Here is a 26,451-nt window from a genome sequence, read left to right as displayed (position 1 = left end):
CCTGCACACTGTGTCAATTTAGTGATCTCTGCAAGAAGGAGGTAGAAAACAATTGATGGCTGTGTATTTCATGACAACTGTGCTCACTAACAATAACTGCATTGGAGAAGCATATAAGTAGCGAGGTGGTGGGAGCAATCTCCTGGAGGGGGAGGGAAGGTGCGGGGTGTGTTAATGAGGTCAGCTACTAAGTTACTTCCTTAGTTCATTAATAGTTTTCTCCTCCCAAACACCAAATACCAAGACAGGCAATGATGGGGTTTTCTATAGGAGAATGGAGGACTGTCCTAGCAGAAAGGTAGAGGAGGGTACATTAATGGTATATTGGTACATAGGGAAGCTGGAATGTAGCTATTGCTTGGCATTCCTCCAATTTAGAGCAATGTGTGTGTGATAAATGTACAATGAAAAAATGTTGCTTTTAAGACTTGTACAGTATAGACTCTGCTCCCTCCTGATACCTTCCATCTTCATTACTCCAAATTATAACTGTTGAGATGTGGAGATATGGCTCACATTCCTTTTAGATATGTTTATTCAGGTCATGTTCCCTAAAAAATCCCTCTAGTAGCCAAGTCCTTCCAACACATTTCGCTCTAAATGGGCTTAATTGTAGAGATGTTCTGTGACTAAGCTCCAAGCAGGGCAAAATGCTCAGAGGAGCATGGGTACTGACTGGCACTTTCAGCGAACACGTCCTGAATAAACACATCTTAAAGGATTGATGTCATCAGTGTGCAGACTTCTTTGAAAAAATATTGTGATCCACCGGAGCATGGACAAGCTCCCATGGCTGGCATCTTTTTTCACTCTACACTGGGGAGTATGAGTGGAGATTTGAGCGGCGCTCCATATAGTGGAAGCTACAACAATAGTAAATATTGTTGAAATTTCAACAAAAACTGTGAGATTTTGGTGCAAGTTCTCCATTGTTTTTATGAAATTCTTTGGAATAAATGGGGCAGGAGAAATGAAGGTAGTTTTTCACCTGTTTTAGGGGTACAATAAACTTTGAAAGGTTCTCAAGGGTTAATGCTTGTTTTAGCTATCCAGAACAAGTTCTTGTGCTTTAAAAATGGCCTCTCATTAGCTAACTGTGTTTTTTTCTTAAAAACAAACAAAAATGAAAAGGGAAATAAAATGAAAAAATTGCAAGTGATAGTATACAAAAAATGATCAATAACAAAAAATAAATTCCAAATTCTAAATTAAATAAACTAAACTACTCTAAATACACCCGGACAAACACGTTACCCTTTAAAAGGGAAGATCATTTTCCTTCAAGCAATATTTGCCTTAGCAGCTCAAAGGAGCAAAACTGTGAGTTTTTGCTTTGACAAAATATCACAAACGTGAAATCTGTAAGGTCAAAGAGATATGAATCCCATCAAAATCCCTCCACTCATCTTTACATTTCAAGCGAAGCACAACTTTATGGAATAGACATCCAAAGGAAAGAAATAATTACTGCTGTCTGATTAAAAATTAAAAATGTTGTACGAAGTTTTGGATATGCAGGACATGCAATCAGTCTTTGGCAATTTGGTTGTTGTTGTCCACATAACTGCTATTTTTGATCCTGGCTGGAACTCTTCTTTTTCTATTGATAAAAAAAAAAACCTTAGTTGACTACTTACCAAATCTAAAGCTGCAGCCAGAATGGAGGCATCAGGAATAGTCCCTGGTTCACAGCAATTGAGGAGGAACTGGAATCGCTTCATGCCTTGCCTTATGGCTCCCAGATTGACCACATTTTTATTTTTCCCAGCCTCCTGATTAGCTGTGCCATGGTCATCATAGCTGTGACATCCTGAAGAATGCAAAGGTGGGAGGAAAGAAGGGGGAAGAGCACAAGATCTCACAAATAAAAAATACAATTTTGAACCCCGAAACACTGGATTTCCCCAGAATTCTAATCTAATGTGTGGTCTGAAGCTAAGCGCACATGGTGGCATCACCCACAACACCCAGCATATTATGGGGAACATGTACACACAATGATCTTTCAAGGTATTCCACACACCTTTGCATTCACAATTATAGCTTTCATATCTATTGGGATCCACACAATCTGGCTGGTTTCTGATAATAGTATATAAATAAAATTTTGTTTACATGTAAATTTAATTAAAGCATTGCAGCCAACAGAACACAAGCTGCGTAATCACTTGTGATCAAAGCTAGGGTGTGGAATAGCTTATGCAAATTAATACATTATCCCTAATTCAACTTGGCTTAAACCAGTGTAAAAATAATTTAACTTTTGTTCTCTGTAGTTTGCACATAGGGATTGGGATAACATTGAATAGAACTAATCTGCTTATTAACTCAGCTTTTTTAAAGCATTCATCAGTCAATTGCTGAATAATGTTCATATTTGTTAAGAGTCTACCATCTGCTACTTTTTTATAACCTTTAATTAAAGGCAAATGCAGGTTTCCCAAGTTGTATAAGTTTTGCAATGTTAGACATATCTAATGAACATATCTATTCAAATATGAAATAAGCAGAACTGTGCTATATATTGAATAAATCAGTAACTGCAGTATTCACCTATAATATATTTGTTTTCTGAATCAAAGTATCTATTCCATCTATCAAGGAAATGCTAAACAAACCAACTTGCTATGCTGTATAATATTGAAAAGTATTTTTGGGGGTCGGAAATAGTAATATGGCATCAGATAAAAGGAAGCTGTAATTGGCATCCTCACATCTCTACATATTACACATACCGTATATCTTATATAAAATGTATATTATATCAGTAAGTAGCTAAGATAGTATAGAAGAATTAAGAACAAAGCTGATTGAGAGTTATCACTTCTTTGAAATAGTAGTAGAGATGAGGAGAACTTTTGTTTGTGATTAGGCATAAAGTTATAAATATCTTCATAGGTTGCGTTCTGGCATACTGGAACTTTCCCCGAGTTCCTGGAAAAAGCATGCTTAAAGAGGTAAGAAAAGAGAACATAAATTGTGGATGTTGTCCAGATCAAGATTATTTATCTTTATGTCGAGTGAAGAATACTATCAAAAGCTATTTTGGGGGATCTAAAGAGCCCTGTTCTTCAGGGCTTCAGATTATAAAGAGTCAGGACTATAGTTTAATGTGGTACTTCAGAAAAAAATAGTGTTGGATAACAGCCTGTCGAACCAAAGATTAGGAGCTGGCTTGTTATGCAGCACTCATTTTTTTCTAAAAACAATTGCAACAGTCCAGCATGTCCCGATTTAGGGGGCTCCTTGGAAACCACAAAATGCTTTGGATGTTTTTATTAACGGGATATAATGATAAATAAATTTGATCTGCACATCAGCATTTGTTGCTCTATTTTCAAACCTCTTTAAGCATATTAAAACTTCTAAGCACTCCTAATCCCCTATGATCAAAATAGGTTCACTGAGCCTTTTCTACTGTTTCTCAACCTGTTGTATGTAGAAAAGTTGAGAAAAACATGTGATAAAAACTACAGGAACAAATGTGAGCAGAATTACAACACTTCACAAAGCACGGCACCACGAGAGCAGAGAGACAGAGATGGAATGCAGCCAAAGGCAGTGTCCTGAGGTCAGCTCCATCACAACCATCATCTGCCGAGAACCCAGAGTCAAACAAAAGTCTTCAATTCTGCCCATCTCAGTACAGCGACTCAAAAACATGTCAGCATATGCGTACCCCAGTATATTGTATCAATCTGCTTATAGAATATTCCAAATTCCTACATTTAAAGTAAGACTATGTTAAATACTGCAAAAGGGTACACAGTAATAAGGATGAATTGGCTATTAGCCATAAACATGACACATAGGTTGTGTTTAAGTTTATCATCACAGCCTCTTATAGCTTGTTTTACTCATGCATTCATCATTTCACTAAGTATATTATCAATGTTCCTTTCCTTAATAGTCTCATATTTCTCTTATTCTCTATGATGAACCTCAGTGAAGTACATGAATATATTTTTTCTGCAGACCTATCGCATTATTACAATCGCAATTTTACAGTGCTGATGCAAGAAGGACAGTGTCTTATTTTGGAAATGGTTATGCAGATGCTGGTCATGCAAACACAGAAGAAAAGAGATAATTGAAACAAGGTATCTGGGTGGAATTTTTGTCTTATTAAAATGCTTTGGACTCATAACAAAAATATATTTGTATAAAAAACACAACTAAAAAAAATAGTATGAATTAGGAGTCCATAAAATATGGAACTGATTTTGGAATGTCATTTTTGGGATACTGGGCATCCAAATTTTGATAAATTTGTGCTGGTAAATTAAAGAATGCATGCTGTGAAATGGAGGAAAGATTTTGTGAGGGATGTTTTCTGCAACATGCCATTTGGTAAAATTCCAAATTTCATGTGTTGAAAATGCACTGCCACCTAGTTATTCAGCAATTAGGGCAAATTATTTGAGAGTACAGACTTGTGCTTAAAAACACAGTCCCATACATGAATCAATGAGGCTATCAGGATATTTACAATGCCTCCATACTTGTTTGTTACTAATAACATAATAGGCTAAGCATTAACCTGGATCAGATAATTGCTCTGTTTTTTTGCAGACAGGTAACAGATGCATTTTGAAACACAACAGATTTTTTTTTTTTTTCATTCAGTGAAGCTGTGGTGTTATTTCATGAGAAAAAGGGAAAGAAATGGAAATGGAAAATATAGGATAGATGAGTGGATTGAATAAGTTTGCTGCAGATTCTGTGATAGGATTATGAGAAATAGGTATTGTTATGGGTCACATTTTGCTAAGGAAGGAGGTTGCAATGAATCTGTTGCAAGTCACCTCAGCAGCAAAAGTGTTAAAAATTTCAATGGAAGAAGGTAAAATAATTGTCAAGGAACAGAAAAAACGAGAACCCTGATATCTAACCATCTTTTTCTTCTGTGTGATGAAGCCTGGATGTATTCCTTCTGCTTGAGCGCCATTTACCAAGACGCTTGAAAAAATTTTCTTCTTCATCTCGCCCGCCATCCATTCCGGATCCTGGCCCAGCTTCAGACAGCTTTACAGCACTAGTAAATTTCACCTATACCAAGAAGAAGCAAGAGTATACTTATGTGATTAGGAATGATACAGAATAAAGATAACCACAGTAGCCATGACTGTTAACTAAATACGTGTATTTAAAAACCAGCTACTTGCTTTACTAATTTCAGAATTCTGTAACTGTGGCTTGAACATTTCATATTAAAGCTGAACTCCAGGCAGATATAAAAGGCACAAATGAATGCATTCTGTATTCATTAATTCATTATTACATGTATGATTTAAAGAACAAGTTCACCTTTTGTAACATGTTACACCCATATTCAGAGTGTAACATGTAACATGTTACGAATGGACCGCCCCCCCCTCCCCAATGCCTGACAGCTAGCAGGGCTCTTCTCCCTCCCCTCTAGCTGTCACAATTTATAAAAACCTGGCCAAGTGGGGCTCTGCCTTTGCCCTGGCCATGTCACTGATTGACAGGGCTATGTGCATTGAACACTAGAAGTTCTGGCAGCCTTTGTGGCTGTCAGCTTGTAGTTTTCAATGAACTACTACAGCTATGTGGAGTGCAGTGGTAGTTCATCCATGCTTCCTGTCATATTGTATCTGCTTCCCTGTACAGGATGTACGGGGAAGCAGATACAATGGCAGAGCTACAGGAGACCTGCATGGCATCAGCGATCTGCAAAAAATGTGCATTTATTGTTTTTTCCAAAAAGTAAACTTATCCTTTAAATGCAAACAGTGAAAGTACCGGAATTTGGCTTGTTATTAGCCTTTTACAATCCAGTGTACGGCAGAATTAAGAACGGTGGAGCGAGGAGTAACACAAGGATCCAATCAGTCGTGCTGCAGTGCTGATGTGCTAAAAGAGGTATGCTGATAGAAGAAGAGCATAGTGAAAGAGTCTGTTGCTGCTTCTTTCAAATGCTGAGGGAGGGACTAGACTTGTAAGTTTTACTTAAAGTGGTTGTAAACCTCTTACGTGAAATATGAACAAAGCATGCCCCTCTATAGTGTGTACTTGTCTCAATCCAGAGCACTAAGTGTCATCTTCTCTGCTGTCCTTTTTCCTCTACTATCTGCGTGATTCACTTCTGAAAGGCTTTCCTGACACCCTGAGATTAAAAAAAATTACAGGGGAGGGAGCTCTGTTCCTATGTGCTGTGTGAAAGGGGTGGGGGTGTTCGATCCCTCCAATCAGCTCTCAGCTCTCCTCACTGAGCTTTGCAGAGTATATCTTCAGCTTCCTGCCCCAGGATTTCAAACAAGCTGTATAAATTGTGACGTTGAATGGCTGCAGAGAAATAAGTGCTTCTGATAAACAGGTATAGCTTATGTAGGAGCATTTGTTTCATCTCAGTGTATCATCTGAGGGTAGTCACTTCACTGAATATATGTAATGGTTTACAACAACCACTTTACCTTCAGCAGAAAATGGCTGCTTACTGTTAATTTAACATATACAGTATAAACGTCATTACTGTGCTCAGTGTGCAGCCTACTGTGCTGGAGACCTTGGTGTAGGTTTGGTGCACAAGATTATCTATTTTAATACAGGAGCTACTTGTTAGTTCTTCTGCATAAAAGTAAATGAACCACCAGATTGTTAATTCACAAGCAGTGCTCCTCTCCCAGCCATCTCCTGCACTCTGTGAAGCTATCTCCTCTACCCTGTGAAGCTACTCTCTCTGCCATCTGCCCCTCCCCACTTTGAAGCCACTCCTATCCTGACCATGTCCTTTCTAGCTATCTCCTCCCCCAGGCAAAGCCACTCCTTTCCCTATCATCTTCTCCCACCCTATGAAGCCCCTCCTATCCTAGTCACCTCTCCCCTGTTAATCTGCTTCTCTCCTGCACATCTTCCCCCCCCCCCCCCTGTAAAGCCTTTCATATTCAGGCAACCTCCACCCTTTCAAGCCACTCCTACCGCAGCCAGCTCTCCCCATAAAGCCACTCCTATCCCAGTCAGCTCTCCCATAAAGCGACTCTTATCCCTGCCACCTTTTTCCCGAAAAGCAGTTTCTCCCCAACCAAACCTTCCCCCATCAAACTGTTCATCTTGCATGCCCGTTCTCTAGTCAAGCTGCTCCTCTCCTCAGACCAGGTGTGAATGCGTTTATAAACACTAATAAAATCATAAAAGTTTAAAAAAGAAAATAAGATTTAAAATGTAAGAGTATAAAGTTATAGACACAAGTTAAAAAATGAATTAAATAAAAAATATGATAATTAAATTAAACCATTATATTCCCCTTTCAATTTTTTTATAACTATAAAGTTAGATTCACGCCTAATTTTTTTTTCTATAGGTTTTTGCACATTTTTATAGGTGTAGCAAGCTTGAGTGTTTTTGTATTAGCTAATGAAAAGGATGAGGAGATGGTTATTGAGTCTTGAAATGTGCTAATTTCAGTTTAGGTGCTTCCCTTGCAGTCTTTGGGTTCACAAATGCCTCATTCTGCTTCAAAAGTAGCTCATGTACCTTTCTGAGCAACAAACTTCCACCTACAGGTGCCTGAGGGGTAACATTGAACATACATATAGGATTTTGGTTGTGGAGCTTTTTGGAGCTTTGAGATTCAAACTGCAAAATGCTCAGACATGAATAGGGATAAAGGGTTTACAACTGCAGAAACTGGTATTTTTTTTATATCCAGCTTTAAAAATTAAAATTTTCCTGGCACTGTCCCCTACAGACTTACTGCTCTGAAGTCCAGCTCTGCTCATCTTCCAGGTTGGATGATGGACACCATAACACTGTGGACCAAGGCTGTCGCAGACACATCCCTGTGGGTGCGTCAGCAAATTTACAAAACCAAAGGTATTATAAAGTCTTCCAGATATGTCAGGGCTGTACTTGAGGCCCTTCAAAATTACTAATTTGACCACCACTGGGGTAGATCCTAGGAATGTCATGTTACCCCATACCTGGAAGTACTGGGTATATTCTGAGAGGGCTGGTGACGTAAAACAGTGGTGGGATGTTAGTCTGAGTGGAACTACATGTGCTTTATACCCCATAAGGTGAAGTAAATCTGTCACTTAGCTCTGTAAGTGCAAAGAACAGGTTTACTTTAAAATACCTATAATTTGGGTGATTACTACAACTTGGCAAAATGCATATATAATTTTTCACAATTTGGACGTATATTTAGTTTTAATTGATAAGCTTTTTTAGGCAGTTCTCCAGGTAAAAAAGAAAAATATGCAGCTAATTACTGTACATACAGGCTTGCTGTTTTACCTGCCAATATGTAACTCTGCAAATCTTGTGCTATAGATACCGCTATTGGTAAGTACACTTAGGTTATAAAGGTCACAGCAGGCTACCCTATTTTCATGTAATACAGCCCCTATTTGCAACCCATTCCATCTTACTACATGGTTAATGAAGAAGCTGAAGAACATTGATGAGGTCATCACTGTACTGTTCTATAAGCATGCTCCTGGTATGTTATTGAGCCCCTCTCCCTTACAATATAAGTGCTGTTGTGAAGGAGAGTGAAGATACACAGATACTTAAGTTAGATTTAAATATCTACGCTATTTCTATGTAAAATTAAAATTATTATCTGCCTGGAATTCAGCTTTAAAAATGTTGTCATTAAATGTGAAGTCTGCTTTCAAATGAATTAAAATGCTTTCTGAAGCTTGTAAAACATACTGCCACACATGGACAATAAACACATACTAAAATGCAGCGAGTACATCACCAAAGAAAAAATGAGTTAATCACATTCAACTCACTTGATCTGTAATGTTCAAAAATTCTGAAACATATGGGACCATAGACTGAGCCAAAAAATATAGCAATAAAAAAAAAAAAAAAAAAAAAACGATACATTTGCTTATGAAATTAAATTTGGCTGCAGCCTTTTATTATTGGTACATAAATAACCAAGTACCGTAGTTACATTTATGAAGATAGTCATCAACTATCAAATGCATAATTATTAAAGTTTTTTTTTTTTAAACCATAAACCCAAATCATCCATTACTTCTTGAGCTAATCAACTGAACCATTAATAAAATTAAAGGAAGAAATGTCCCCTTAAGTATCGAAGGGACACAACCACATAACTACAGCCGTGACAAGGGAGGGAAGGCAGGATGCTCTTATAACTACCAATCCTCTATAAATAACTGTTGGTACATATCCTTTTCAATTTATAGATCCTGACTGGCACTGGCGAGAAGACCATTATACCAATCCTCTTGCAAAGACCGCTGGCCTCTGGTAAGTCAGGGTTTAAAAGGAAAAGCTTGATCAAAAGACCTAATTCAGTCTGTCCTGGTTCCATGGGTGGAGTGATGCTAATTTATTTACTACCCCACCTTGCATTACAGAACAATTTCAGGTGAATCTGACTAACCTCTACTGACCACTTTTAGCATTTTTAACAGATTAGCATTTATGATAAGCTTATCTAAAAAACATACAGGAAGCCTTAAAAGCTGTACGGCAAGATCACTGCACTTTTGCACACAAGGACTACACTGCACAATATTTAATTTATCACACTGCTGGATGACTGTGAATTACACTTCACCCCATAAACTGACCTCAGGCTTTTTACCAAGTCAGCTTGTATTGCAACATATATTTTGCGAACAACTGGACATTTCTACAAGTGTCCTTGCATCTCATGAAGCAAGTCAGGCTGACTGTTACTATGGAGTTGGTTTACTGAAGGCAATTAGACTGTTCGCTTGGGAAGGGAAGTTGCAAGGGAAATTTGCAAGGGAAATTTCCCCAGAGCTTAATGAATATAGTGGAAACTCATATCCATCATCCAAATATGTGCAGTCAAAAATGGTGCTTTTTTAAAAATTGTTCTTGCATGTGAATGGGTAATCTTTGCAAAGTGAAATTTCCCCATATTCACTAAAGTCTGGGAAAAATCCACTTGAAAAGTGCAACTTCCCTTGCAATGTGGACAGCCTCTTCACTCTTAGCAAACCAACCCCTATGCCTGCAATCAGTAGGGGGCAGAAGGGATTAAAACTCAGTAGAGCAGTAGAACAATTACCTTTACCGTTCCAGAATCTTCTCTTGCAATGGTAAATGGCAAAACAAGGAGTTGTGTATATGTTTTATATGCTTACATGCCATGCTACATATTTGCTCCTTTTAAAGTTATTTACCTTTTTGTCTATCTCCTCCATCTCCTTTGCTGGCAAGCTCTTCCTAATGCCAGTTGCATTCTATGCAAATGAGAAGGAGCAGACAGGTTCAGCTAGTAGTTATTTGATGATAAAAAAATGGGTCATACCCTTTCCCTTTTAAAACAAACTTATATATATGTAGTAATCATTCAGAGGCAACTTTTATGTATTCTGGTGTTTCTATTTCAAAGGCGAGAGTGTTTTTTGATATATCACATCCTTTTATCACAGTTGATACAGTTGTTAGTTGATCTTAACCCACAGGTTCAATAACAGTCAGTGATTATATTTAATTAATAGAAAACAGGGGGTATATGGTGCTGCCTGGATCTAAATTTGAGTGGAAGTAAAAAATGGGGGATTGGTGGAAAATAGATATCTCACTAATCCATAAAAAACAAAAAAATATATAAAGTGCTAAAGTGCGACAGATAAATAGTGTAAACTTAAAAGTGAAATCATAAAATAGTACTGATGATATTAAACAATCATAATATGTAAAAAAAAATTTCAGTAAAGTGACCAAGTGCAAAAAAAGTGGCCATGTGCACAATTAAATAAGATAAAAAAATCCAAAAAATATAAATGTATATATAGAATAATGATAATCAAATTCACAAATAATATTCAATCTACAATGGTGATTTGTGATCGTAAAAAAAAAGAACACGTGTGTTCCCCCTCTCTCCCAGGACCGCACTCACCAGATGACCAAACCCCTGCAGGGGTAGCGAGCATCACTGTTATTAAAGATGGCTCTTACATGTTTGCCCAACCTGATGTGAACCACGTTTCCATATGTAAAAGCGATCTTATCTCAAAGGCCACAAATATATGGAAAGAAGAGCATCCTCATAGTGTGATTCCATATTATAAAAAATAATTTATTGGAATGTATATACAATATACTCACAAACAAAACATGTACAATCGCAGTAAACCAAATTGGCTTGGAGACAATACTTCCGGAACGCCATGCATTCCACAAGCCGGAAGTGAGCAGAAGTGACGCTCTACGCGTTTCGTCGATGTGACATTATCAGGAGCATGAGGTAGGTTGCAGCCAGGTAGGCATACCATAGCAAGGATTTCTTATATAAATAATTCTGATTATATTTTATTGTCTAGGAATATCAATACTGAATTTGGAAATGTTCACTATAAGAATTTTCAAATATGCAAGGGTGAACTGTTGTATTTGATAGATAATGATAGGTGGATCCAGGACTGTAAATAAATGGGTCTCACTGCAGCAGTCAATGAGACAGGAAGCAAGGTAATAATTAAACCCAGTAGGACTGACCCAAAACTGAAATAGTTTTTTTTTTTTTAACTATCTCGCCCTTTTAAATTTGTCAAAGACTTGATGACATTCAACTTGTCAATCTGATACCCAATAAAATCACGTAGCACATAGCTGTCTTATACCAGGCCTCAAAAACTTTATACAGAAGTGTTTTAGCAAGGAGTAATTGTGAACTCAATGTCACTTAATTCAGTATTATCAGAAATTTACACGCAGTGAGCTTAATTCACTAAGAGCAGGTAAATCTTGCAAAGAAACTTTCACTTTTCAACTGAATTTTTCCCTTAGCTTAGTGAATGAGGTGACAGTTGGCTTTCATCATCTAATCTGATTGACTTCCATAATCCAATCATGTGAAAACAAGAGTACTGTTTTATTTTATTTTCAATGCATGTAATTGGGTATTCTTTGCTTAATAAAATTTTACCACATTCATTAAACTAAACTAGGTCAAACTTTCTAAACAAAGGGCCAATTTCCTGTCCTTCAAACTTTAAGGGGGCCGGTGTGGCCAGTGGAAGTATAAAATGCCCCAGCGTCGGTGGAAGTAGAACAAAATGACATAATGCCTGAAGTCAGTAGGAGGAATAGTGCCCCATTATTGAAATTAGGGTGAGGAATTGAACCCCATTGCTGGTGTCAGTGGGAGGAATAGTGTCCCATAACTGGTGTCAGTGGAAGTAAAGATGCCCAATTGTTGGTGTTGGTGAGAGGAGTGATTCCCCACTGTTGATGTCAGTAGAGAGAATGGTGGCCCCTTGTTGGTGTCAGTAGGAGGAATAGTGCCCTGAGGGCTGGATAAATGAAAGCAAAGGGCCGCATTCAGCCCACGGGCCACAGTTTGGAGACCACTGAACTAAATGAAAATTGCTTTTCAAAGTAAACAGCTCATTTGCCTTTACTAAATTAAATGAACCCCAAAGCAAAAACTGTGTGAGGATCAGCCCTCAATGAGCTGCTCCACCCTGATATAGTAGCCATGTAGCCAGCCAGATAGTAATCCAGTACAGATTCCCACATGCACCAGAATTCATTGTGAGCCAAGAGGTATAACTAGCAACTAGACTGAGAATACAGCATATATAATGGTCCAAAAATAGCTTGGGAGCAATGAATCAATACCACTATGCTACTACATGAAGAGCTTTTACATTACCAACTAAGGTCACCTTTATTCCAAGGTGTTAGAACTTAGAGCACCATTATTTGCATTAAGCTTCGTGCATTTTTTAACTTACGAATGATTATTACTACTTATCAAAATATGAAAGTGCACCTTAGAGCTCTGCCTGATAAACGAAAGCCGATCCACAGAGCTTATGTCCAAAAGATCTTCAACATTGTCAGTCAGCCCAGAAAGCGAGGAACGCTTCAACCAGTTGCCTAAATATGCAGACATAAAATAATTATATTATGATACACTTTGCAGTTCTAAAATTCCTATGTTTAAGACATCTACATTTTCTGCTTTGGTGTACAAAATAACATTAATGGCCCTATTTAGAAATGCAGTCATGCACTATAATGCAGTAACCTAGGGAAACCAATTAAAATTTTAGATTATACAGTCAGGTCAGATTCTGTTGATTAGTGTGGGCTAGTGAACACTGTTCCTCTTTGACAGGTTGAATAACCCCACTTATGTATATAACTGTTAAATATTATCAAAGAGCACTAACCCAGAGGCAACTTCAGTTTTTTGCGGAGGGATATCCTGCGAGACCTGGATCGTGAGCGTCTCTCATTGGTATTGCCAGAATGAGCTGTAGTGCACTCCGAAGTGTCTGGTTCTGATTGGCTGCTGGTATCACTGGCTGCACTCTGTGATTTGAACATCTTGCGCCAAAAATCTTTGCGTCCCAGCCCCGCCCCCTGCATTTGTTCATCACTGCGAGACAGATCGGGGTGAACATTTAAATTCTCGGCAACGCTGTGAAATAAAGCACAGCGGGAAAACGTACATTTACTGCAAATACATTAAAATAGCTTTTTTAATATAACATTTTCCCGAAGTATCAGAAACTGAAGATCATAATACTGTCTATTGTATTTTTTTGTTTGTTTTGTTGCATTCTTTATTTTTATTTTGGAAAAGTACAAAAGATAGATATCAGCAACATTACACTGTATACATTATAAAAGTATTGTCATACGTTATACTTTACAGTAAAACCCCCAATGGTATACAGACTTCGTAGTATACTGTATAGTTAAATACTCTGTCTTGTAAGTCTGGATTCCCCAAAATAGGTAAAAGAGGACAAGGGGAAATGCCATATGTGGTAAATACTTGATTACAGGCCATGTCGGTGCTATGGTGGGCTATGGTAGGCAGTTAGTGTAGGTCACCAAAAAAAAAAAAGCAGGTGTTTTTAAATAGCCTTGCAAACTTTGAAAACCATTTCTTTCTGTGTATGTGTGCGCTATTATATTGTTCAAAGTGTAGGTCACCAGTCACGATTCTTGAGCACCACAGGAGTGTGGTCAATGGCGAAGACAGGGGATATGGTTTGTTCCCTTGTGACCTATTGTTTAATCAAAGTGTGTCTGTCTCAGTTGAGAGCTGGTGCAGGTGTACTGCCGTTTAGTAGAGTTCGATGTCTAGGAATGCCATGCCTCTGGATGTCTTCAGTCTGCGACGGACTGTGTGATTATTGTGAGCTAGTTTAGATGACCAAATTAAGTTATTAGGAATGCATTGAATTGATTTGAAATATGTCAAGAGGATATGAATTTGGATCGTCTAGAGAAGCGAAAAAATCCAGGGTAGGACAGTTTGTTTAATTTTATTGCATTTTCCCATGCAGGAAGAGCTGCATGTTGCCAAGGTCAATAATTCTGCTTGAAAAGGAGATTAGGGGAACAAAGGTAAAAGTGTAAAGATACGTAAGGTCTTTTTGAAACTGGATACCCAAATATCTAAAGTGGTATGAGGCACATTGAAAGGTAAAATTTGTTTTAAATTGCCGCTGGTAGGGTCAAGTTCAGATATTGATATTTGGAAGTTAATATGAAAACTGGAGAGTTCTGAGTCTGTCAATCTTTAGGCCTCATGCACAAAGGGTGTTAGAAAAAACAAGCTGCAGAGCCACTACCAAAGCCAGGAAAAAGCAGCTGTAAAAACATGCTTTTAGTAACTTTTTCCATTGGCGTTAATGCGCATTTAGCCGCATTAGATTTTAGCTGGACGCCCCCTGTAAAATCAACATGGGGACAAGGTGCTTTGGGGTGGGGGGGTGCAGAGTCCCCCCTGCCCCAAAGCACCCACCTCCCTTTGTGGGCATGTGGCCTTGTATGGTCCAGGAGGGAGTGGAGACGCTTGCTCGTCCCCTCCCCTTTCCTGACCTTCCGGGCTGCATGCTCAGATAAGGGTCTGGTATGGACTTTGGGGGGAGGGGCCTCACACCGTTTTTTTTTTTGCGTGGGGTTCCCCTCAAAATCTATACCAGACCCAAAGCGCCTGGTATGGAACCTGGGGGGGGGACCCCCACGCTATTATTTTTTCCATTTTGGCATGGAGTTCCCCCTCAAGATCGTCATAGCACAAGTCGCACCACAAGTCGGATCATCATGATCCGACTTGAAAGCGACTACTATTCAAATTAATGGGCTCCCATAGAGAACCATTGATTTTCACATAAAAGACGTTTTTAAGCTGCAAAAAAAAAAAAAGTCTAACGCTCCTAAAAGCAGCTGCAAAAATGCCCTGTGTGCATGAGGCCTTAAAGTGAATGTATAGTAAAACCTTTTGATTTTGTTTGAGTAGCGTAGGAAAGAGTTAGGACTCCTTTCCAGTTTTTGTTGTTTTACCTGAAAATCCTTATCACTAAGAGAGAAAGTGATATAAAAATCCAAAGTGTTACAGTTGTCACCACAACAAGTGGTAAGGCTGGCCCTCCAATGAGGACACTCGTTCTGGTAACAGCAGTCTATGAGGGAATTTCCCAAGAGTTAGAAGAGAATTTCTGTTACCCCCTTTTGCTTCTACAGGACAGGAAGTGAATAAAAATTCTTCCGACGGGACACGGACAGCAACAAATAAAAATTTCAGGGGTTTTAGCCTTACTCTACCCTATCCAAAATGTTTAAAAATATATTTTGGCTATACATACAGTACGCTTTACATTTTCTACAACAATATAACACCAAAAAAGCACACGTTTTGTACAGACCTGAAAGCATGAACTATCTATTGCGATACCTTCCTAAACTTCCAAATGCTACACAATTTAATACAGATTTAACTTCAGCAGACTAAAAAGGCACCAGACTTTCCAAGTGAAATGAAATAAATTTACAGAACTTTTTTTAAATCTGCTTATTTAAGCGGAATCCTGTTACATTTTTCTTTTCATTTCTTTTTTTCATGAGAGAAATAAGGTGATCTGTTGCAATTACTGACATGTTATTGCCATAACAAATTACTTTTTGAAAATGCTAGTTGCTTGGCTTTTATTCCGATGCACTGACCTGCAACAAGTGCTATTTGCAGCTCAGGAATGACAGAAATTTTAGAAGTCCGGACCTGCACACTTATTCCAGATCAGTGTATACAAGCCTGTGGGGTTAGCACGAAAGCTAGCCAAGTAGTATTGTTAGACAGAGAAGTCAGCAAATTCTGCACAACGGAAGCGCAGACAGCAATACAAACCAGACAGAGGTTCTAACTCCTTTCCTCTCTGTTAAAAATGCTTTGATTGCTCTGTGCGTGTCTGCACTTTCTGTACTGGTGACACACATGGGGGTTGATTTTCTAAAGGCAAATACACTGTGCACTTTGTAAAGTGCAGTTGCACTCTGCATGAGCAGTTGCTCCACAGCTTAGTAAATGAGCAAAAGCTCTGCTGACTTCCATCATCCAATCATCTGCATGCAAAAATGCAGTTTTTGTTATTTTCCTTACACGTGATTGGGTACCTTTTTGCAAAGTGGAGCTTTACTTCATTTATTAAGTTCTGGAGCAACTGCACTTTTAGAGCGCAACTGCATTTTGCAATGTGCACAGTCTATTTCCCTTTAGTAAATCAACCCCGTGGCGTAAAGGGAAAAATCACTGATGGGAACAGAGACAACAAAAACTGGAGTTCTACTTTAACAATTTAAAGAAAACAGAAAAATAAAAACCTAAGCTTAAAAAAAAGTCAGTTTAGTAGTTTAGGCTGGGGTGCTAATCAAAACTGAAATAGCCAAAATGCAAAACAAAGTTACTATTATACAGGATTTAACTCTTAATGTTCTGGCAATCCTGTGCTGATAATGTACAAATAAAGGAAAATAAATCTTCTGGTGTGTTGCTGTCATATACCAGTAAACATCCCTTCTTTCTTCTAGTTTATAGATAGCTTTTGCAGAGACATTGAGTCCGGATTTCAAACACAAATAAGCCAAGCAAACATATTTCATCAGGAGGACTCAGCACTTAGCCAGCTGATCAGAAGCAGAGATTAGATCTGTTACTGTTACTTCTGCAGCTCAAGGGCATGTAGGGAATAGGGCTCTTTACTTAGTCGAAGAAGATGCTGCTCAGAAAGAGAGATTGTCTTTAGGGAAATAAGACTGCCATAAGTAGGAACCCATAAATATAGTATAGTGTTTCCACTTGGTCCTAGTGCATCATAGATATTCAAAAGGGGAACTTGCTTCTAAGAAATATGAAAATGTATTGATGCCTACTGACTTTTTCTTTCAATTATTTGGCTTTGTGCAGCCCTTTATTTATTATAATATCCTTTGTAATTTGACATGATTACTTTAGAAATAGGGAAATATACAAACCTATATATGCTTTAAAGGGGAAAAAAATGTGAGAGTAAATCATCCTTTCACATGTCAAACTACCCCGACCCTTCTCATAAAATGTACATGATTGAATCATCTTTGAATATAAATCTTTGTCCAGAAAGTAGATGTTTAGATGGATACTGCCTGAACAAATATAGCACAACCTTCCACTGGGAAAATCAGAACAAGGCATTGTCAAGGGGAGTAATACAATCTCTGTGAGAGATAATAAACACCTTCAAGTGTTACCATTACACATTACTTAGCATTCACATACTGTATCTGACAAGAGGTCCAAATTGAAAATAAACATTTTTAAAAAAAAAGATAAGATTATTTAAAACCTACTTTAATCAAAATCAGTAGGGTAAAAAATATTCTGTTTCAAATGTTTTTTATTACTATTTTGAGAAGAGCAAAAAGAAAAAGATCACTTGGCGGAGTAGCGAACAATCCTTGCATGCTCTGTACATGTAACAAAGCTTGGTACATAAATGGTGGGGAAACAAAAGAAGACCTTGGCCAACAGGTTGGGTCTTCCATACGGGGTTGGGTAAGCATATGGACACAAATACATAAAAAAAGGGAAAACAATTTTTTTTTATCTATAAACTGCATGAGGCATCTAAAACATTGTTAACGCTGGAACGTAGCCATCTAGACTACCGCCCAGTTAAACAGAATATAAAAAAATAAATAAAACATAAGGACTCTGAGGTTGAGACCTCACTGAAGCCTAATCACTGTAAATAGGCTGTCAAAATGATAACGCCTTTATCCTGAGGTTATATCTTCCAAAATAATTCCCATTCCCAAAAAGCATATTAGTCCCAGATGAGGCACTCCATTCCATAAGTAACTTAATTAAGAAAAGAGAAAGAAGGCTGTAAGAGCATGATGGCTGGCAAGAATCAGGGGAACGAGAGGAGAAGTAAGAAGAAGGAAAAAAGGGGTGAATCCGTCCAGGATTCCTTCATCGACCATCAATAAAGTCAGTTTTGTACATCTGGGACCTGTAAATAAGCAAGCCAGGGGGACCATATTTGGTCAAAGATGGATTGTTCATCTTGTTTGACACTCACGATTTTTTCATTCAACATGATCCACTTAAGTTTACATTTCATTACCGCTATGTCTATAACAGGACTTTTCCATGCTGTCGTGATAGCGATTTTGGCTAGGTACATAAAGTAAATTAAAGATTAGGTATGTCCCAGGACGTTTTCAACAGGCTTATTTACTAGGGCGATACTTGCATCTTCAGTGATATTAACCATTGTGACTGTGAAAATAAATGAGTGGACCCTCATCCATATATATATATATATATATATATATATATATATGTTTTTCTTTATTTTACTACTTATTATATATATACATTTTGTTTTTTTCTTACAATTGCTTTTTAATTATAGAACATTAGCAGCAGATTGAATTGTATTGTTTTTAAAGTATACTTTTTTTAACACACAGAAAATGGACTCCAGCCCGCCCGTACATCTGACAGCTTGAGAAAGGAGCGTGCATGCTCGGAATTGGCACGATGCGTGCTCCGAAACGCGACGCAAAGCTTCTTGGGTCCACTGACATCACCGTCACCCGCATCACCTCGCTGACTCTGCGAGTCACGCTGCGTTCCTCCCGGTACATGAACATTCACGTTTTTTCGTTGTTTTTTCCTTCCATCCAGATCGACATGGCACCCTGGACCAGCATTAGCAGATGAGCCTGTATACCATGTGAGTAGCCCAGATTGGGGGCTAAATACATTCATTAAATCTTTCTACACTTAGTGGCGCTTTTCCCTTTTTTTGTTTCCTCTTCTATCTCATAGAGTCTGCTAAGAACAGCTTGCCCTAGTGGACTTTTGTTTTTATCAATTGACTCTACAAAACGGAGAACTTTTTTGCCTTTGCGCCAATCACTTTTCCTTTTGTTGCACTTTATTTGAACCCAATGTGGTCGATTATGTAGGCTATGGGGTTGGCTTAGTTGGGCAAGCTATGCAGCCACTTAATATTTCCTAATGTCAGGTACACCTAGTCCACCCATATGCTTAGGAGCATACATTGTGGCTTGTGGTATTTTGGGGCCTTTGGTGCCCAAGACAAAATGGAAAGGTTTTGATTGAATTGAAACTACCGCATGCATGGCATTAACAGGGACCTGGATAGGCAAAGTTAAAAAAAAACTATAGTAACCTAGTCATTTTCACAGAGGCAATTCAAGCCCATCCACAACAAACTCGCATCAGAGCATGCCTTCATGTCCTCCAATAGCTTACCGAACAAAGTCGGATAGAGGAAACATTGGGGGTTAGTTGGATTCCTAAAATGGAAAGGGATCTCAGCTGCCACTAAAAAGAGTATTGATTCTGGATCCTCTGTAATGTCGGAGTTGACAAATTGACATTCAGCGCCTCTGATTTTTCATGGTTAAAGTGATACTAAAGTCTTGTTTTTTTTAATATAAAAATAACAAACATGTTATACTTACCTGCTCTGTGCAGTGATTTTGCACAGAGCAGCCCAGATCCTCCTCTTCCCAGGTCTCTTGCCGGTGCTCCTGGCCCCTCCCTTCTGCTGAGTGCCCCCTAAGCAAGCAGCTTACTATGGGGGCACCTGAGCGGGAGCTCTATGTGCCCATTCAGACACAGAGCCGCAGTTCGGCCCCGTCCCCTCTCTCTCTCCTCATTGGCTAACTGCCTTTGATTGACAGCAGGGGCAGCCCCGGATAGGCACTCATGAACATCGCTGGATCGAGAGGGGGCTCAGATAAGTTTTAGGGGGACTGAGGGGGGCTGCTGCACACAGAAGGCTTTTTATCTTAGTGCATAAAATGCATTAACCTCCCTGGTGGTATTCCCGAGTGTGGCTCAGGGTAAATATACAGTGCCAAAAGCGGTAACCCAGATCCACACAATCACACTTACCTTCCGCTACAATCCCCCGCAGTCCTCCAGCCATCCTCCCGCTGTCCTCGCTATGTGATCCGGCCGATGCCGACACCTGTCTACCGGTTCCCTTCCCTGTGAGCACTGCGACGCAGAGGGGTGGAAACGGCGGGAAATTCAAAAAATAAATAAAACAAATGACATGTAATCTCTTAGGATTACAACTTCGTATCAAGCCATTTACCCCAGCTTTTCACCTTGTGACTTTTCCAGTGCCCTGCCTGTACTTTTACGGTTCTTTGTGCCTGGAAAATTGAGAAAGTCCATGGCGTCCAAAAAGCATTCTTTTAGCTCAAAAGCGCTTTTAGACGAACTGGAAAACAGCGACAATGAATTGGAGTTATTTGAAAAATTGAGCGATAGTGATTTGTGGGAAAATTCGTCATCAGGTACTGAAAGTGACGACTGCGACAATTCTGCAACTGAGCTCAGCGAGGACTTGGTACTCTATTGACTGCGGTACGGATCAGGCAGCACCCCCAAGATTCCCATTTACTAGAGCACCTGGTATGAAAGTTGACGTTGACCATGACAACCCCTTGGCATACCTACAATTATTTCTGCTCATTGAGGTTATTGAAAAAATAGAGACAAACCGGTACAAAGAGCAACAATTGGCTACGCATCAGAAGTTTTCAAGATGCAGAAAGTGGGAACCAGTAACCAAAGATGATTATTATTAAAATGTATTATTATCATATTATAATTTATGATTTCGTGTTACAAACTTTATCATACCCGGGATGTCTACTAGACTCTTGTTTGGACAAATTTAAGTGAGGTATTCCTAAGAATTACAGACCTAAAATATAAAACAACAGATTTCCAAGCAAAACAATGTACTGCTTTGAGATAAAAAAAATCTGACATAATCAGACCACCAGGGAGGTTAAGATAAAAAACCTTTTGCCTTTACAACCACTTTAACTAGGAGCCATGAAATGTGCCTAAAACGGTTAAGAAGAGACAATGGGTTTGCCAGAGTAGTGTGGGGGGAGGCGATGAACAGCAACAGGTCACCTGTGAAAAGGGCACACTTTTTACTACTCCCCCCACTCTCTATCCCCCAAATGTCTGGGTTTTGACGTATTGCTATGGGACATAACGGCATCCCTGCCGAGTGTACGATAAGATGGGTATTGGATCCAATCTATGGCCTCGCAAAACTATCTGAGCTGTGAGTGAGCTTTATAATGAATGCAGCAAGATTAGGAACTTGGGACCAAAGTTGCATCTCGCCAGCACTTGGAAAAGAAAGGGCTACGAGAGAGAATCTAATGCCTTGTGGATATTATTTGACAGCAGCATTCCAGTTCTATTCATTCCACTGTCCCATGAAGAATAGAGGATAGATATGAGGTCAATTGCCCTGTGGACCTGATCAGCTGCTTGTCTATGTGGCAGAAAGCCCAACTGATCAGAGTGTATGTAGCCAGCCAGAAACATCAACAGCCTATCTGCCAGAATTTTAGTGAATAATTCCAGGCCAGTATTAATTAGGATATAGGACGGTGGTTAGCTACATCACTGTAATCTGTGTGGGGTTTAGGCATTAGAGTAATAATCGCTCTGTTAGAGTCAGTAAATATATTCTAGACTATTTTTGTAATACTTTTGAGATCCACTGAGGTTGCATTACTTCACTTAAAAACATTAAAATGCATGTAAACTCTAAAAATTTACTTTGCTCACTTGGTGTCTATTAAACATACCATTAAACACATGTTGTTATTATATCTGTTTGATAAGTGCAAAAGAACCATTTGATCCTGTCAGATTTTCAAAAGTACATCCTGTACTCTCCTCCTCTGCTGCAAATGTTATTAATTAGCAATGTTATTGGCCCAGTCCATGTCACCTATGTGGACTACTGAGCATTTCCCCACAATTTTATGGAGATGTTCTATAGCCCTGTCCTAGAATGATAATGCTGCTCCTCCAAAAATACATTCCAGTGAGTGAATGTTGTCACTCAGAGTGGTACTGGCAGCATCACCAGGTCAAAAAGGAGAAGAGGTCTGGGTCTAAGGACTGGTAAACTGCAACATATTACACTTTTGCATTTGGGTTTAAGCAAATAATAACGGTATGTCTGTAAAACTGTAAATTTAGGTTGGAGGTTGGAGGTAAGGAGATGGCTTGGAATTAACAGTTTTTCTTTCCAAAATTTCACAATAAATAGCAAGAAACAGAAATGCAACTTACAGATAGCAATCATAATCTTTTTCACCATTGTTTTAAACCAATTGTGGTACAAATGCTAACATGATTGGTGGAAATAAATAATAGTGGTTGTCTTTATATATATATTATTAAAAATTGAATTTCATGTTTCTGGTTGCATACTACGGGCAAAAAAGTAACTCTCTTTTTAGATACATTTTGTTATAAGGCCCATTGCTGGGCCTAGTCCTAATTTTTGTTTTTTTGTCCATGATAGGTAGTAAAACATCTACACACATTAAATGCCGCTAGTAAAGGATGTCCATTTCTTAAACAGCACATGTTTATCTAGGGAGTATGTATATATTTTTGGAAGGTTTAATGCTGAGCACATAAAACCAGGAGGTATGAGATGGAACTCACAAGGTAGGGAAGCAAAGCATAGGATGGAGATGGAATATAGGGACTTTGTTTTTTACTGGGGATAATTTGGTAATATGTCAAAAAGACTGGTATAGGGCAGAAGGGTGTTTTAGGATTCTTGGTCCAAGACAATAGGGAAAACACATTTAAAATAGCATACACTGTGATTTCAAAAGCTATATATCATGAAAGACTAATATCAAAACTGAAGCAATGATTCAGCCATGCATTCACCCAATCACATTGGAAGCTCTCTGTAATACATAAGCTGATATCAGTGGACACAGTGAAGACACAATTAGGTCTTTGGAATAATTGCCTTACTTACTGCTCTGGAGTCTGTGGGGGGTGGCTAGAGATGTAACTTCGGCACTCCTCGGGCGCATAGGACACCCGACCCTTTTCAGGAGCGCTCCCTTCTTCTGGTCTAAGGTTGCAATAGGGCCAACCAGAGGAAAGAAAAGTCAACCAATGCCCTGGTCCCTTTGTGCTGACTAACATAAACTTGTCACCAATGAATACTAAAAAACAAGCTTCAGGAGTTATCCACAACAACGCTTCTACATAAGTGCAGTATTGCAGTTCCTCTACTGAGTGAATTTTACTGAGCAGCAGCAAGCAATGGAATGAAACAGCATGGAAGCAAAAGTTCAACACTGAGATAGAGCGAATGCATAGCTGTATGCTTATTCATTCTATGAAATATTAGGTGTGGCCTATGAAGATGTGCAATATCTGTCATCTAAAAAACAAATCAAAAAGCACTTCTTAGAGTTCTTCAACCAGAGCACCCTAAAGCTGCTATGGGCAACAGGCTTCAAAGTCTATTTATTCATTATCAACTTTAAAAGTTCAACTAGTAAAATAAACAACATTGTTTCCATCTAAAACAAATTTTTACCCCCAAACTGAAAACTCATTTGCGCAGATTTCAGCAGGTGTTCAAAATGGATTTACTTTAACTCACTAGAGCTGGATCATAATTCATGAGTCACAGAGGTGGCAACTAAGTCCAGGCCAAGGCTCTGGTCTGGAAGCACACTGTGTTCAAACATATTGATATATCCCTCAAAATAACAAAGACTATGGAGGCTATAAATTCAATAATAACTAATGAGGAAGGGATGACTAAGATTAGCAAGTTGGGTAAATGCAAACTACCGTATACATTGTTGAGTCTTCACTGCAAGGTCCACACATCCAATACTTGAGGCTGTTGCACATACATTACTGTAAATAACTGGGATTCAGAAAAATATTAATATAGGTCTCTTAACTAATACCTTTACTTTATAAGTAATTCCACCACAAACGCAAAGGTTACCAACACTGAACTACACTGTTTACAGAGAATTTTGCAGTGCTTGCACTTGACCTACAGTATGTATACATTATTAAATTTGACATATGTAAAAACTGCTTGAACAAATGACTGCACAGACAAAAGGGTAACTTTCACATACTGTATGTTTTTCTTATTGCACTTGATCACAAACAGGCGCATCAAATAATTAGAAAATCATCCAAAAGTTATTTATTTCAGTAATTCGATTAAAAAAGAGAAACTCATATATTTTATAGATTCATTACACACAGAGTGATATATTTCAAGCAATTCTTTCTTTTAATTTAGAAGATTACAGCTTACAGCTAGTGAAAATCTAAAAATATCTCAGAAAATTACAATATTGGAAAAAAGTTAATTATTGTAGACTCATAATGTCACACTCTAATCAACTAATTAACTCAAAACACCTGTAAGGGTTTACTGAGCCTTTAAATGGCCTCTCAGTCTGGTTCAGTAGGTTACACAATCATGGGGAAGACTGCTGACTTGACAGTTGTCTGGAAGACAGTCATTGACACCCTCCACAAGGAGAGTAAGTGACAAAAGGTCATTCCTAAAGAAGCTAGCTTTCCACAGAGTGCTGTAGTCAAGCATATTAATGGAAAGTTGAATGGAAGGAAAGAGTGTGGTAGAAAAAGTTGCACAAGCAACAGGGATAACTGCAGCATTGATAGGATTGTAAAGCAAAGGATTTGGGGGAGATTCACAAGGAGTAGACTAAGGCTGGTGCCAGTGCTTTAAGAGCCACCACACACAGATGTATCCAGGAAATGGGCTATAACAGTTGCATTCTTTGTGTCAATCCACTCCTAAACCAGAGACGACGTCAGAAGTGTCTTACCTGGGATAAGGAGTGAAAGGACTGCACTGTTGCTCAGTGGTCCAAAGTCCTCTTTTTGAATGAAAGTAAATTTTGTATTTCATTTGGAAATCAAGGTCTCAGACTCTGGAAGAAGAGTAAAGAGGGACATAATCCAAGTTGCATGAGGTCAAGTAAGACGTTTCCACAGTCAGTGATTATTTGAGGAGCCATGTCATCTGCTGGTATTGGTCCACTGTGTTTCATCAAGTTCAAAATCAGCACACCCCTCTACCAGGTAATTCTAAAGCACTTCATGCTTTCCTCTGCTGACCAGCTTTATGAAGATGCTGATTTCACTTTCCAGCAGGACTTGGCACCTGTCCACACTGCCAAAAGTACCAGTGCCTGGTTTAATGATTATGGTATCACTGTGCTTGATTGGCCAGCAAACCCACCTGACCTAAACCCCATAGAGATTCTGTGGGGTATTGTCAAGAGGAAGATGAGAGACACCAGACCCAACAATACAGATGAGCTGAAGGCCACTATCAAAGCAACCTGGGCTTCCATAACACCTCAGCAGTGCCGCAGGCTGATTGACTCCATGCCACACCGCATTGATGCAGTAATTGATGCAAAAGTAGCCCCTGACCAAGTATTGAGTGCATACTATACTGTACATGGACATACTTTTTAGGAAGTCAATATTTCTGTATTAAAAATTATTTTTTTAATGGTCTTATGTAATATTCTAATTTTCTGAGATACAACATTTTGAGTTTTCACTAACTGTGAGCAATAAATCATGAAAATAAAGAAAGAAATGATTGAAATATATTCCTCTGTGTGTAATGAATTAATATAATATATGAGTTTCCCTTTTTTAAGTGAATTACTGAAATAAATTACCTTTTGGGTGATATTCAAATTTTTTTGAGACACACATGTATGTAGCCGGGCTCATTAGGTTTAGGGCACTTGTGCCCTGTAATTCCATTTGTTGATATATATTATTTTTATTGCAAAGCTTTAGAACAATCTTAGAGCCTGGCCTGTGTTCTGAAATGTGTATATATTGTAAGTGTATATATGTATTTGAAGTAAATTTTCACTCATTACTCCATATTAAAACACCCCTTAAATCTATTTTTTGATTAGGGGGTACTTGTGATGGATTGTTTAGGATGGGTGCAGGTACTAACATAAGTGTGCAAAATAAATGGGTTTCTCTGTATGAAAATTTCAATATGTTTCAGGAAATGCATTGACCTTTCACTACCATTTCTCTAGCAAATAAAACTCACCAAACTTAAAGAGCTAATGTAGCCTTGGAGACTGTTCCATACAATATACTGTAGGGAGCTCATGATGCGGAATTATTTCTCCTAGGGAGGCTTTTTCCATATTCACTAAAACTGTAAAACTCTTTTGGTGTGTGCAAACAAACTCTTTGCAGTTTGAAAGTTTCACCTCTGCACTAAAAAAAGTGTG

At 38.5% G+C, this 26,451-nt stretch overlaps 1 protein-coding gene across 35 annotated transcripts in view; it reads right to left on the bottom strand.

Annotated features, from left to right (window-relative positions):
• The window catches only part of UNC80 (unc-80 homolog, NALCN channel complex subunit), a 222,403-nt gene that overhangs the window by 155,319 nt on the left and 40,633 nt on the right, over positions 1–26,451 (bottom strand). For 17 of the 35 annotated variants that reach the window (XM_082262331.1, XM_082262360.1, XM_082262361.1 and 14 more), the window contains exons 18-23: positions 23,139–23,237; positions 13,167–13,417; positions 12,764–12,870; positions 10,161–10,220; positions 4,893–5,049; positions 1,638–1,810 (exon numbers count right to left, since the gene is read on the bottom strand). In XM_082262331.1, the coding sequence (XP_082118457.1) occupies positions 1,638–1,810; positions 4,893–5,049; positions 10,161–10,220; positions 12,764–12,870; positions 13,167–13,417; positions 23,139–23,237 (847 nt within the window). The remainder of the gene's footprint in view (positions 1–1,637; positions 1,811–4,892; positions 5,050–10,160; positions 10,221–12,763; positions 12,871–13,166; positions 13,418–23,138; positions 23,238–26,451) is intronic. The other 18 variants (XM_082262333.1, XM_082262337.1, XM_082262334.1 and 15 more) reach the window with 9 other exon arrangements.

The sequence above is a fragment of the Pelophylax lessonae genome, assembly GCF_965119305.1.
Source record: "Pelophylax lessonae genome assembly, chromosome: 6".
In the NCBI taxonomy this organism is placed as follows: Eukaryota; Metazoa; Chordata; class Amphibia; order Anura; family Ranidae; genus Pelophylax; species Pelophylax lessonae.
The sequence above is the reverse complement of the archived record's forward strand: the minus strand, read 5'-3'. Positions and strand labels throughout refer to the sequence as shown.